Here is a 12,662-nt window from a genome sequence, read left to right as displayed (position 1 = left end):
AAAACAAAAAAAAAAAAAAAAAAAAAAAAGACATCACTTCCCCTTTGGGGTCCATGTTGAGAAAAAATTAACGTCATTGGAAGTGAAGATTGCAATTTACCATAGGGGATATATATCTTAGGAATGAAAATGGAAAGTATTCCTTCTGTTTAGAAACAAACAAAGCCATTAAGAGGATGGCCAGGCATGGTGATTCACAAATGTAATCCCAGCACCCAAGAGGCTGAGGCAGGAGGAGTGCATTTTAAGGTCAGTTTGGGCTCCATAGTGAGTCTGAGGGCAGTCCAGGCTACACAGTCAAAGAGAGACTATTTACACACACACACACGGCTCCATCAATGAACTCTAAAAAAGCTAGTGCTTGCGAGAACTTTGACAAAAACACTGCCTGAAAGAAAAAGGTCCTTTCCAAATTTAAGTACTCATTATATGTGTATTATTATATATTTTACCACATGTACCTATATATGGGTGGCAAGACAGAGAGGCACAGTCAGACAGACACTGAGCATTTTGCTATGCTGGCCAGGCTAGTTTCAAACTTGTGATCGTCCTACCTCAACATCCCCAGTAGCTGGGACTACAGGTGCGTGCTACCATGCCCAACTATCTTTTACATTATTTTAAAGAGACAACTCTAATTATCTTTAGAAAAACAAATAAAAAATTACGGTTAAAACTTAACAATGATGTGTTTTGTTTTTGGCATTGACTACAGGGCCTTATGCAGGCTAGGCAAGCACTCTACCACTGAGGTACATCCCAACCCGTACAATAACAGGTTATAAAAAACTATTTAAAATTTCTGCTCTATATGATAAAAGGAAGGCTTCTCCTGAGGGGGGTCATGGTCCTTTTGTCACCCACCATGGGATGCAGAGCTGTGCTCAAGGGTCACCTGATGCAGGCTGACCAATGTCCTCTCGGTGATGACTGCATGCTTGCTGCCCCTGCATGCTGCTACGAGTGCCTCACTGTTGCTGGGCCAGGAGTGAACAGGAGCGGTGCTCTAGCCTGCAGCAGGTTGCCTCTCAGCCACACCCACAAGCGAGGCCATACCAGGCCAGAGTCTGTGGATAGACTACGCCTGCAGGTCAACCACCACAGCCCAGTATCTGAGCCATCCTGTGAAATGGGCTGGGCAAAGCAGCGACACGAAGTCCCTCAAGGAGAGTAAGTGTTGGGCACATCCTAGGGTACTAGCTTCCTAACAAGGCTGCTTGAGTCACCCTTCGTCCTTGATGTCCATGTCACATACTGGTCCTCATCTGAAATGCCCAGTGGGTCAAAAACAGCAGGAACATGAATAGTATCTGCTGAGCCTGCGTCCGAGAGGCTCTGCTGGGCCCTGGTCTCATCCCACATCAAAGGCACTTTTGCACCCCGGAGGCCCAGTCCTATTCTATCGGCGGGCCCCTCATTACAACCTCCTTGGGAAAGACGTTGCTCACAAACAGAGCTACAGATGCGGATACCCCACAACTGCAGTACAGGACCTGAAGGTGGCCTGGAAATTCAAACAAAATGAGGTTTTCTGCCGGCCAGCTTCCAATTCAGAACGCCAGTCAGTCAAGGCAGTAAGTTACCATGCCTCCCAGCCCCATCTCCCATGAGCACCTTGCCACTAAACCCACGTAGCACCCTGCAGAGCCAGCACCTGGCCAAGCTGTTGCTTACCTTTCTCTGCTTGTGCCTGGCTCTCTTGGCCGCTCGTGTACTGCTTACTGGCTTGGTCTCTGAGCTGTTTATAAACTGTAATAAATCCTCTACCCTTCGATGATCAACGACACTCTCCCGTTCTGAGATCTGATCGATTTTTTTAGGTTGTTCTTCTTTCCTCTTGGTCAGCCGTAAACGAAGTTTCTCCCTCATTTCTGCATAATTTCGACTTGTTGGTGCAGCTGGAGGCTAAAATAAATAAGAATACAACTAAATTATGTTATAAATTTGGATGTAACAAATTATGGAACAGCTCTCTAAAAATAATCCGTTATTTAAAAAATTACTTAAGTTATAAGGCTACTGTGAAAAGTAATATGAAAAATAAAAGGGGCTGGGGATTTAGCTCAGTGGCACAATGACTGCCTGCCAAGGCCAAGGTTCTGAGTTCAATCTCCAGCACCAGCCCCTGACCCAAAAAAGGAAAAATAAATGGCAGAAAACCTATCACTGTGTTACCTGAAAGTTGTATTGTGGCACCTACCTCTCAAATTTTATGTATTTATGAAAATTTAGTAAGATGAATACAAATGAATTTTTTAAACTGAAAATGTAATGACATATACCGCTTAAAACTATTTTTTGTGTAACATGTTCTTCTTTCATGGCAAGAAGCCTGTCTGTAGCCTTTCCATCCACTTACAAGCTTCATTTTCAGTGCTTAATTGCTGGCAGTCCTGCTCCCTCTTCCTTATCTTGTTTTTGTTTTTTAAGACAGGATCTCACCATGTAGCCAAGGCTGGTCTTGAACTCACCCTGGCTTACCCTCTTGACTGCTGGGACTACAGGCACACATCACCAAGCTTGGCTTGCTATCACAATGCTTATTATTAAAACCATGCATACATTTCAGGAAATGTAGACAGATCTAAAGCAGGAAATAAAGACTAGCACACCCTGCATTTTTTACCAACCATCTGTGACAGCTTGTGTCTAGATGTCCCCCCAAAGCCTCATGTGGTCATAGGTGGGGCTTTCTGGTGGTGGCAGCATCTAGGGTGTGTGAACTGAGGGTACCCCATCCTGGGTGGTGTACCTCCTAGGGGTGGGTAGCCTGGATGGGACAGAAGAAGGGCTGCTGCTGTCACATTGCTTGCCTTTTGATGCCTCCCGCTTGCTCTACGATGCCCCTCTGCCATCCTGCATTGGGGACCAGCTGATTACGTAGTGAAACCTCTATAAACTGTGAGCCAAAATAAACCTTTCCTTGTTTAACTTTAGACGCTGGGTATTTTGTCTCAGCAATGAGAAAAGTAACTAAGACACCAACCCCTAGGGTGATGTTTGTTTGCTGAAATATAATTATTGCTGTGGAAAGATGTGAAGCAGCAGATGTATCAACATCCTTTGTATTCAGCTGACAAGAGGACTGACTCAGTGTCCAGACAGCACTGCTCTAAGCAGGCACACAGTATTATGTGGAATAAATGTGCCACAATCAACAATCTCTTCCTGCTGCGTATTTAGTAAGCTCCCTTACTTCATCAACTATTTAAAAAACCCCACAAATATGAAAAGGCAGTGATAAAGTCTTTTTTTTTGGTACTGGGGATTGAACTTGGGTCCTTGAGCTTGCAAGGCAGGCGGCGAAACCACTGAGCTAAATCCCCGGCCCAATAAAGTCTTTTTTAAAGTAAGTACAAGCTGGACGCAGAATCGCTGTCTGACTGTATCCTGACTCTGTTCTGGGATGGAAACTCCCCAGGCAGCGTGCACGCCCTGACTCTGGTCTCCGGAGCCTGCGGGCTGTGCACTTACCCCGCCATGCCCGAAGAACTCGCAGTAGCAGCAGTCGCAGTACTTGCCCTCCTTCTGGTTGGTGGAAGTCGAGGTGCTGGAGCTGTGCTCAGAGCAGCTGTCCTCGTCGGCACTTTCATCCCCATCATCCTGCTGCGGGTCGTACACGCCATTCTCGCAGCGGTGCCCTTCGCAGTCAGGGTCACTACAAAGCACACACAGCTCATCAGCAGTGGCCTGCCCTGGAGGCTCAGGATCCACAGTGCTCCCAACTGCCCACTGTTCTGTCCACGTCGCGGACAACTGTGTGTGGTGCCAGGTCCAGTCAGCAAAGGTGGCTGGTGCATGCACGCAGTGGTCGTGCTGGTGCTCAGAAAGCGTCACTGAGCAGGCACACAGATCCTCATGTCTTCTCTGACTGCACTGCCTGTTCCTTGCCACCACTACTTCTGGACTGAGGAGGAGGGAGGACAGCTTCACTTGGGCAAGTTCAAAGGTAATGGGAATGGTACCCCTGTAATCCCAGCACTCAGGAGACTGAGGCAGGAAAACTGCCACAAGTTCAAGGCCAGTTGGGGCTACATAGTGGGTCCAAGGACAGCCTGAACCTATAAAAACCTGTTGAGAGTTGTTTTTGAGTCACTATACACAATTTATTCATTTTCTTCTGATTCTACCCAGTGTAGAAAAGATACAACTTAAAAATAAATAAGGTGCACCCCCAACACTGCCAATGGTCAGTAGTCTTGACTCCTAGGGCTGTGGCTGCCAGAACGCTGCTCTCTCCTGGGCAGAACCAGCAGATGCCCCGAGGCCCCGCCTCCCCTCTGGGCCTGGGCGGCTCACCTGCACACGCTGGGTGGGGCGCTGACCGAGCCATCTGTGGTGGAGGCTGGTGGCACCACAGGGGCAGGACAGAAGCTCTTGCGTGTGTCTGCAAAGCCAGGAGCTGTGGTTGCAGTTTTGGGGAATGTTGGGGCTGCAAGATTTGCAAGGTGAGGCGTGGAGGCTGGGGAGAGCGCAGTGGGAGAGAGGGCAGGGAGCGGGGCAAGGCCCGTGGGGCTGTTCCTGGGAGCGGCGGGTGCAGAGTGCCTGTGGTCCTCCTTGTTGATGCTGTGGAAGACGTCACCTGTGTAGAGACACAAGTGACACTGCCAATGGCTGAGGAAAACACAGACTTTCCTGTTTCCTTCAATTACATTTCCCCCAACTTTTTGTTTTGAAAAGATTCAGACCTACAGAAAGTTTGAAGCACTAATATTCATCCTTCATGAAGTCATCACAATTTAGCGCTTTGTCCTGACATCTGGAGAAGCTGCGCCCGCCCCAAGCCCAGCTCTGCTGCTGAGAACCTGGGTAGCCAAAACACTCAGCTTCATGTCTCTCACCAACCCAGCCTCTTCTCGTTTTTTTCCCCAGTACCGGGAACTGAACTCAGGACTTTGAGCTTGCCAGGTAGTTGCGGTGCTGCTGAGCTACATCCCCAGCCCTTTTTTCTCCTTTCATAAGATGGACAATTTTTAAGATGCTCACTGCCCATTTAAATCTGGATTTATCTTGTTTCATTAGATTCAGGCGAACTGTTCTGGGTGTGAATCCAGCACAGGTGAGTCTGATCCCTCCTCACCACATGCTGGCAACACGAAACACCGACATCTCTGTGTGGTGCTGTAGAGCGCAGAGCTGCCAGCTTCCCTTCATCCTGGCCAGTCCTGCGGTGCAGCATTTGGATAGAGGAAACATTGTGCTCCCCAGCTCCAATGGTTTTCTCTCTTCTTGCTTTTTGTGATGCTGGGGATGGAACCCAGGGACTCTCATGTGAGAGGCAAATGCTCACCACTGAGCCATGCACGGCTGGCTGTGGAGGGATGACTTTGTTTCTGAGCTTGGCACAAGCCAAGTAGTGGGGTGATCTGGGAAAGAGCTTCCTTGCCCCCAGAGATGGCTGAGCACCCCCATGGATTCCTCAGGATCCATCACATTAACATTGCTCCCCAATAAGCTGGCCTGGGACCATTCCTTCTGCTGTTCAAACGGCTCCAAAGTCTGGCCAGTAAGGCCCCTCCAGCCAGCTTCCCTGTCCCTTGGCATCACTCTGGCTCTCTGACTGCTTCTTTGCTTTCAGGCCCCTCTGTCAGTAAATAAATCAACATGACTACAGGGTGGGGGACAGGCAGCTTTTGGCTCAGGGTTTTCCTAAAGCAGCTCCCGAGGAGCCCACGTGCTTAGGAAGCACTGACCTCTCTGCGCCTCAGAAGAGTGAGTACAGAGATGCAAGGCCTGGGCACGTGGTGTGACAGCTAAGTTTTCATCAGAAGCCACAGTCACGCTGTTTGAGCAGGAGCACTTGCAGGTGCTGACTACCTGTGCGGCTCTGGCTGTGTGCGGTGAAGGCAGCGACACATGGAGGACGGAAAGGAAGCAAGCCCAGTGGCTCCTGGGGTCCAGGCTAGGGGGCCTTACCTATGGAAGGAGGTCTTTTGGACGACACTTTGAACTGGCTGTTGCTGGACTGCACCGTGGTGGCTGTGCAGGAAACGGAGGATGTGGCAGAGGAGGTGGCCATGACAACTTTGTTTGCTTCCATAAAAGCATCTTGGAAATTGTACAAACATTTCTTTTTTGCAGCATTTTTTTTCTCTTTATTATCCGAAGCTGCAGATGCTTCACAGCTTTGAGGAGGTGGAAGGGCTTCAGGCCTTGTTTCTGAGAGTGCTGGCCCTAATATATCACTCCCTTCAGGGAAGAATGGGAAAATTAGGGCTTCTAAGATGAACAGCACCTAGTGAAACCTGCAGGGCATGCTAAGGACTGAGTATGGGGCTGCTACCGAGTCAGGGCTCCTCTGGGATGATGCTAGGTAACCAATCTTTAGCTAAGGGGGGGGGGAATTTATTGAGCATCTATTATGTGCCAACCCCTGTGCTAGGTGCTTTACAAAGTTATTTAATATCTCAAAACTACTTTCTGAGTTTGGTACTGTTATTCCCATCCTAAAGATGGCTAAGCAACTTGCCCAAGGTCACACAGCTAGAAATCCCTTCCAAGCACAGATCAGGATGTCAAGTCTAGCTTCTGTTCTGAGCGCATGCGAGGGGCAAGGTGGAGGCGGGGGGGCAGCAGCTCAAGCCACATGAAGACAGAGAGGAGGCAGAGGTACCAGCCCCTCCTCAGGTGCCCCTGGCCCTGTAGTGGAAGTTACAGCTCAGCCTCAGCAGCGAGGCAGCTGGGGAGGAAGCAGCTTGTTAGAGGGGAGAGATCCCACTTGGGCCAATTCAGAAACCAGAGAAAGGAAGGGAGTCACTGCCCTTGAGTGAACCGTGGCACTGGCTCCTGGCCCCATGCTCTGGGCTGAGGTCTGGCTGTCACCAGAGCCCAACTAAAAGCTGGGCACGAGTCCTGGAGAGCAGACCCACAGTGGTGTGGACAGCACCAGTGCAGCTCACTGTGTTGATCAGGAGCCAGGGCCGCAGCCCTGCTCTATGTGTGGCATCAGTGTAGCGGGCCCTACAGGGCTGATGTGAAAAGGTGGAGTGGGGAGACAGGCTCTAGGGGAGCTCCCACTGGAGATGGAGGGCTGGGGCAGCAGCTGCACTGCTGCATTTGGTATCCCATGAGACTACAGCAAAGGCAGCAATCTACTTGGCTCAGATAATTTTTAAATCTTAAGAAAGTTTTAACAAATTCCTTACCAGAAATTGTATCTGGCAAGAAAGTGCCAGGATTCCAGTTCTTATCATTCATCACTTCTGATCCCCAAAGACTTATAAATTTAGAACTATTCCACTCTGGAGTATTCCCAAAACAGCTCGGATAAATATGGTCTTGAAGAGATGCATTGAATACCTGATGCTTATTTGTGTGATTCTGAACAGGTGCTGGCGGTAAAGCCTACAAAAAAAAATTTTCTAATCACATATCAAAATTAATATTCCGCTTACCTAAGAAGTTCAACTATAAACAGGTAACTGTGACTGCAGCCTTGTGGGATGTGCCCCGCACGAGTTGGTGCCATAGGGAGGACACCTCACAAAGTGCTGTGTGGTTATATATATAAGACCAGACATGTAGGTCAATCTCCAAGCAGCAGTGGGTTTCAGAAGCAACGGATGCCTTTGCACTACTCAGTAGGCCCTACCACTCCCATCCAGCAACATTTCAAATGTGACTCATGGGCCTCCGGCTTCTCATCTGACATTTTTACAATCACTGCTAGCAAGTCCACTTGGAATCACTGATGAAAATGGTGCACTCTTCCACTGCCCTCACACCTGGGCACCCGGCAGCACAGCATAAACTAGTGGAATTCCATGGGGGCTTGCAAGCCAAGGCCCCAGCAAGCCGGTCCGGGTCCTGAAGGCAGGCCTGTGTGGAAGGCACCAAGGCAAGGCAATGAGGGTCGGAGAAGGCCAGCAGCACATACACGTTTACCGAGTGCTGCACACACCTGGTGTTCCTGAGCATTTCCTGCCCTGTCCTGCACCCAGGTCCAGCCCTGGCACCTGACGTCCTTCCACCATGCTGCTGGGCAGCCTGTGTGTGGGCTTCCACCAATCTCTGAACTCACAGCAGCCAAGCAATCTCTACTGAGTGCCACTCCCCTGCTTCAAGCATCCAGATGACTTCCTGCTGCTTCTAAGATAAATCCAATGCCCTTACCATGGCTGCATGAGACCTGGGGAACTGGGTTGACCTCTCTGTCCTGGTCACACAGGCCTGCCCTCCCCTGGTCTTCAAGCCCTCCAGCACCTCTTCATCTTGACCTGCTCATGCTGTGTTCTGAGTGTCTTTATTAGGGCCTTCACCCCACTCACTCATGCTCACCCACAGGTTGCAGCCCAGATGTCACCTTCCCAGAGTAGGTGCCAACACCACTTTGGCTCCCACAACCTAAGATTTGCACCCAAGACCAAGGCAAGCCCCACCAAGCTCACTGGGACCCCGATCTTCCCTCCTCACTGGCCACACTTAAATGCAAAGCATCTGCAGCCTACTGGTTAATGGCTGGCTCCCCCAAACCACAGATACTTTGCAAGGGGAGAGATGCCTAACTCTTGGCCTTGTTAATCATCCCTGGTCAATGCTGGGCATAGTCTTCCCCTGCAGGATTTAGGCACTGCCCTAAAGGTGAATGCCCAGTCGGGGCCTTGTCCTGGAAAAGCTATAAGTTTGGTGTTGGTAGAATCCCTGGCAATCCTGTCGTCCAAGATGAGAAATGAGCAGGAAACCCTAGGAGTGGGGAATTACCAACTGCAGGGGATGGTACAAGAGAATCCCAGGGGGCTGCACAGGGCAGAAAAAGGAAGGGAAGGGGGCAGAGTCTAGGGATGGGCCATGTACACTGGTGACAGCTTCAGGATGGTGAGGCAGTGGTCACATCAGAGATAACTGTGCGACTTCTGAATGGACATGGAAGCCAAGGAGATCTTAGGCAGCAGAGGAGACGATCTAGTCAGATCTTTATTAGAAAGATCCAGCTGTGACAATATGGTAGATGAAAAGAAGGGTGAGGAAGACTGAAGGAGTTAGTCAGGGGATGATGAGAAATGAGGAAGTGATGGTGAAGAGGGGGAAGCTGACGAGGAAAGGAGGAATCTTGAAGTTGCCAGAGAGAGCAGCGACTGAACATCAAGTTTAGGGACTACAGAAGGGCATGGTCAGTGACAGAGCTGATTTGAACTTGAGTCCCACCTCTCAGCCTCCCTTTGACTAGCTGTGTGACCTTAGGCAAATCACTCACTCTTTTTGTGCTTTAGTTTTCTCATCTGTAACCTAGAAATACCTACCTCCAGGGTTCTGTTAAGATTTAGCACCTGCCTGGCCTGCAGGAAGCAGACAGTGAGTGCAAAGGTGGAGAACTATCCTTTTCTAAATCTATGGTCTCTGGACACAGACCAACAAACTAATCCTCCCAGCAGCATCCACTCCCTCACACGCTTCCAGCAGCAAGGAAGTGGGCAATAACTGTCCCCCAGGCCCCTGGCAAAGCTCACCCTGATCTTCAGGGCCTTAGGGCAGTGGGCAGGGCAGGGCTGGAATAGAATGTGCAGAGCTTAGCAGTGGGAATGGACAGGCCCCTCAGGATGACAAGCCCAAACTAGCTGTTCTGGCAGGGGAGCCACAGGGAGCAAAGAGCAAAGAAAATCATTGCAACAGACACTAGGTTTTACACAGTGGTGGAAAGCTACATGCTGCTCTGCTGAGAGTAACCTCGGAGGCCTTTGGCCCAGTGTAATGTGGCCTGCTTTCCTACACTTGAGGTGGGAGAAGTGGCCCATCTTGATGGCCCAGAAGGTAAGACCTGGGTGGCAGAAGTGACTTAAGCCCCCCAAGTCTCTCCTCACATGCAGCTGTGCACTGTGCGAGCTCACCTCTGGTAAGGCGGTCTGGCCACACAGACTCCACCACCCTCAGGGCTAGCAAGCTCTGGCTTGTCTTCAAAACCCTATTTTAGGCTGCTACTCTGCAAAGCCATCCCGAGGTTTCAGTCTCCTGGTCCAGGGCTACTTCTCTGTCTGCATCTTCAAGTTAAGTTAGGCACACCACAGCATTCTGAGGTGTTATCTTTATGACATTTCTGTCTCCTTTTTAGACTGCAAACTCTTCAAAAACATGGACCAGAATTAACCAATTTTATTTCTCCTACAACATAGCACAAGGCCTGGCACATACTGGGTGTTCAATAAACGTTTGTTTAAAGGAATAAGGTAACACTTCAGAAGCCCACCTACTCAAACAGGAGACCCAACTGTAGAGAATGAAGGCAGAGGGGCCATCAGTAACAGAACAGTATTGTTTTCACTTGGTGGGTACAGATGCCTGCCAAGCTCAGTAGCTCGAGGGTTTCTTTCAGAATTAAACGTCACCTGTCAAGTAGACTATTTCAGGCCATGACTCCTTAAGTGCACCAGTGAGCCCACCACACAGTCTCTTAGAAGGTGGATGATGGACTGAAGGAGAACACTGACTTCACTGTTTACACAAATCCACAAATCTTCAACCACTCACACTTCGGAACTGCTCTCCACTTCACACAGAAGAAGTATTTCATAGAATATTTTTGCACTAAGTGAAAGCCCTGACACAGATGCCAACACCAACCAATGCTTCTGCTGAGATGTTCTACCCTGAGTGGGTTCGGCCTGACCTCCCCACAGACACTACCCAATAATACCAGGCTGGACACCAGGAGCATGGGTGCAAAAGATGACGGGCAAAGACAGGGTGGGGTAGGGAAAGATAAACTGATCCACGTATCCCAGGGAACAAGACAATTCAGACAAGTGGCTCTATTCTATAATTCTGCCTAACTGAGGCTTTTCAAAGTTCCTCTCAGAAATTGTAAACAGATAAAGGACCACCTTGCCAGTTCTCAGGCTGGAAGAGCTGAATTCTACCTCTAAAATAAAGTACAGATCAAGGGCTGAATGATCTCCCAAGTTACAATCTATTTATGTTCCAGTTTTCCTCAGAGTAGTGTCCCCCCATTCTAACCTGAGCATATAGCTGCCCCAGGTTTTAACTATTTCTGTTATGGCTTGTGTCTAGATGTCACTCTAAAGCCTCAAGCAATCTTGGGAGGGAGTTTTGGAGCTGGATGGATCATGGTGTGTGAATGTGGATTAACGGTGTGGATAATAGAAGCTCCACCCTGTGTGTGGGTAGCACCAATCAACAGGCTTGTGGCCTGGATGGAAAATAAAGGGACAGAAGAAGGCAGGCTGCTGTTGCTGCCTTCTGCCTACCCTGCCACGTACTGCTTCTCCTCTGTGATGCCCTTCTACCATGCCGCCCTGCCTTGGAGTTAGCCAACTATGGACTGAAACCTCTACAAACCATGAACTAAATGAACCTTTCCTTCCTTAACATGTGGGTGTTGGGTATTTTGTCTCAGCAATGAAAATATAACTAAGACAGTTTTCAACACATCTGTAGCAGTTGTGCATAAGTCTCAGGGTAACTTTGACAGAAGCACATCCCAGACCACGGACCTAAGAAGGGACTGAGACTGCTTGGCCCAGAGCTGAATGGGGACCACGCTGAGGTGACACCAATACACTGAACTCACTGAACCTTATGAATTTTCTCCATACTCCAGTGAATAATTCAAGACATCTTTCTACTTCATACTGGACCATGTCTTTAGTATAGTGATAACGTTTACTACACAGTAGTAAAAGGTAGTGAGAGACACAAGGCAGAGGTGAAGACAAGGGAGGCTGCCTCGAGGGTTTACAACACGTCAGTGACTGAGTGATATGGTTACTTGTCCCACGGGAGGCAGTGGAGTTGGACTCTCAAAAGGAGGGTCAGTATCATACTGACACCTGGCACCAGCAGACAAAAATCCTCTCCTAAGGAGGAATACCCTTCACCAGAGCCAGGAGGATTGCAAAGTGAACTGCACAGATGTGACCTCATGATTAAAAACTACCCAGTATCAAAGAAAGAGTATACTTGAGTGATGTCAGCAGGAACAATAAACACAAACACATACACTACAAGATGAAATAAAAAATATCAAGGATGAGCAGCTCTGTGGTGGCACGCTCATCTACATTCATGAGGCCCTGGGATCAATCACTAGTACCGGGGAAAAAAAATCTTAAAAATCAAGGAACAAAGGAATATAAAAAGTTGCTAGGCAGATTTGAAAAAGTAAATTAAAACTCAGAAGAATTACAGTTGTGGCCAGGGATATAGCTCATACTATGCCTGCTTGGCAAGTGCAAGGTCCTAAGTTTGATTCCTGGTACCAAAAAAAAAAAAATTACAGTTCTAATTACATTTCTGAAACTGTGAACCAAAATAAACTTCTCCTTCTTTAAATTGTTTGAGTGTCAGGTATTTTGTCTCGTGACAAGAAAGAGACTAAGACACACAATTACTAGGGCCAGGGATTTAGCTCAGTGGCACTAGGCCTGCCTTGTAAGTGCAAGGTTCTGAGGTTGATCCCTGGTACCACACACACACACACACACACAAAACTACTAATGCTATGGAAATAAAACGTTATGTGAGCTATAAACACTATGAAAAACTGTATACCAACATATCATCAGATAATGCAGAGAAAATCCCTAGAAAAAGAATGCCAAACAAGACCAAATCAAGAAGAAACAAAAATCTGAACAGAACTACAATGTACAGTCAGTAAGGAGATTAATTCAGTCATCAAAAACCACCTTGAGGGCCGGATTTAGCTC

At 48.5% G+C, this 12,662-nt stretch overlaps 1 protein-coding gene across 3 annotated transcripts in view; it reads right to left on the bottom strand.

Moving 5' to 3' along the window:
• The window catches only part of Fam193a (family with sequence similarity 193 member A), an 89,521-nt gene that overhangs the window by 19,786 nt on the left and 57,073 nt on the right, over positions 1 to 12,662 (bottom strand). For all 3 annotated transcript variants that reach the window (XM_010641733.1, XM_010641736.3, XM_010641735.1), the window contains 5 exons: positions 7,149 to 7,347; positions 5,920 to 6,192; positions 4,303 to 4,585; positions 3,478 to 3,661; positions 1,678 to 1,908 (listed from right to left, as the gene is read on the bottom strand). In XM_010641733.1, the coding sequence (XP_010640035.1) occupies positions 1,678 to 1,908; positions 3,478 to 3,661; positions 4,303 to 4,585; positions 5,920 to 6,192; positions 7,149 to 7,347 (1,170 nt within the window). The remainder of the gene's footprint in view (positions 1 to 1,677; positions 1,909 to 3,477; positions 3,662 to 4,302; positions 4,586 to 5,919; positions 6,193 to 7,148; positions 7,348 to 12,662) is intronic.

Source organism: Fukomys damarensis, unplaced genomic scaffold, assembly GCF_012274545.1.
Source record: "Fukomys damarensis isolate Sample0158 unplaced genomic scaffold, DMR_v1.0_HiC HiC_scaffold_35, whole genome shotgun sequence".
Lineage (NCBI taxonomy): Eukaryota > Metazoa > Chordata > Mammalia > Rodentia > Bathyergidae > Fukomys > Fukomys damarensis.
This window is presented reverse-complemented; position numbering and strand designations above follow the sequence as displayed.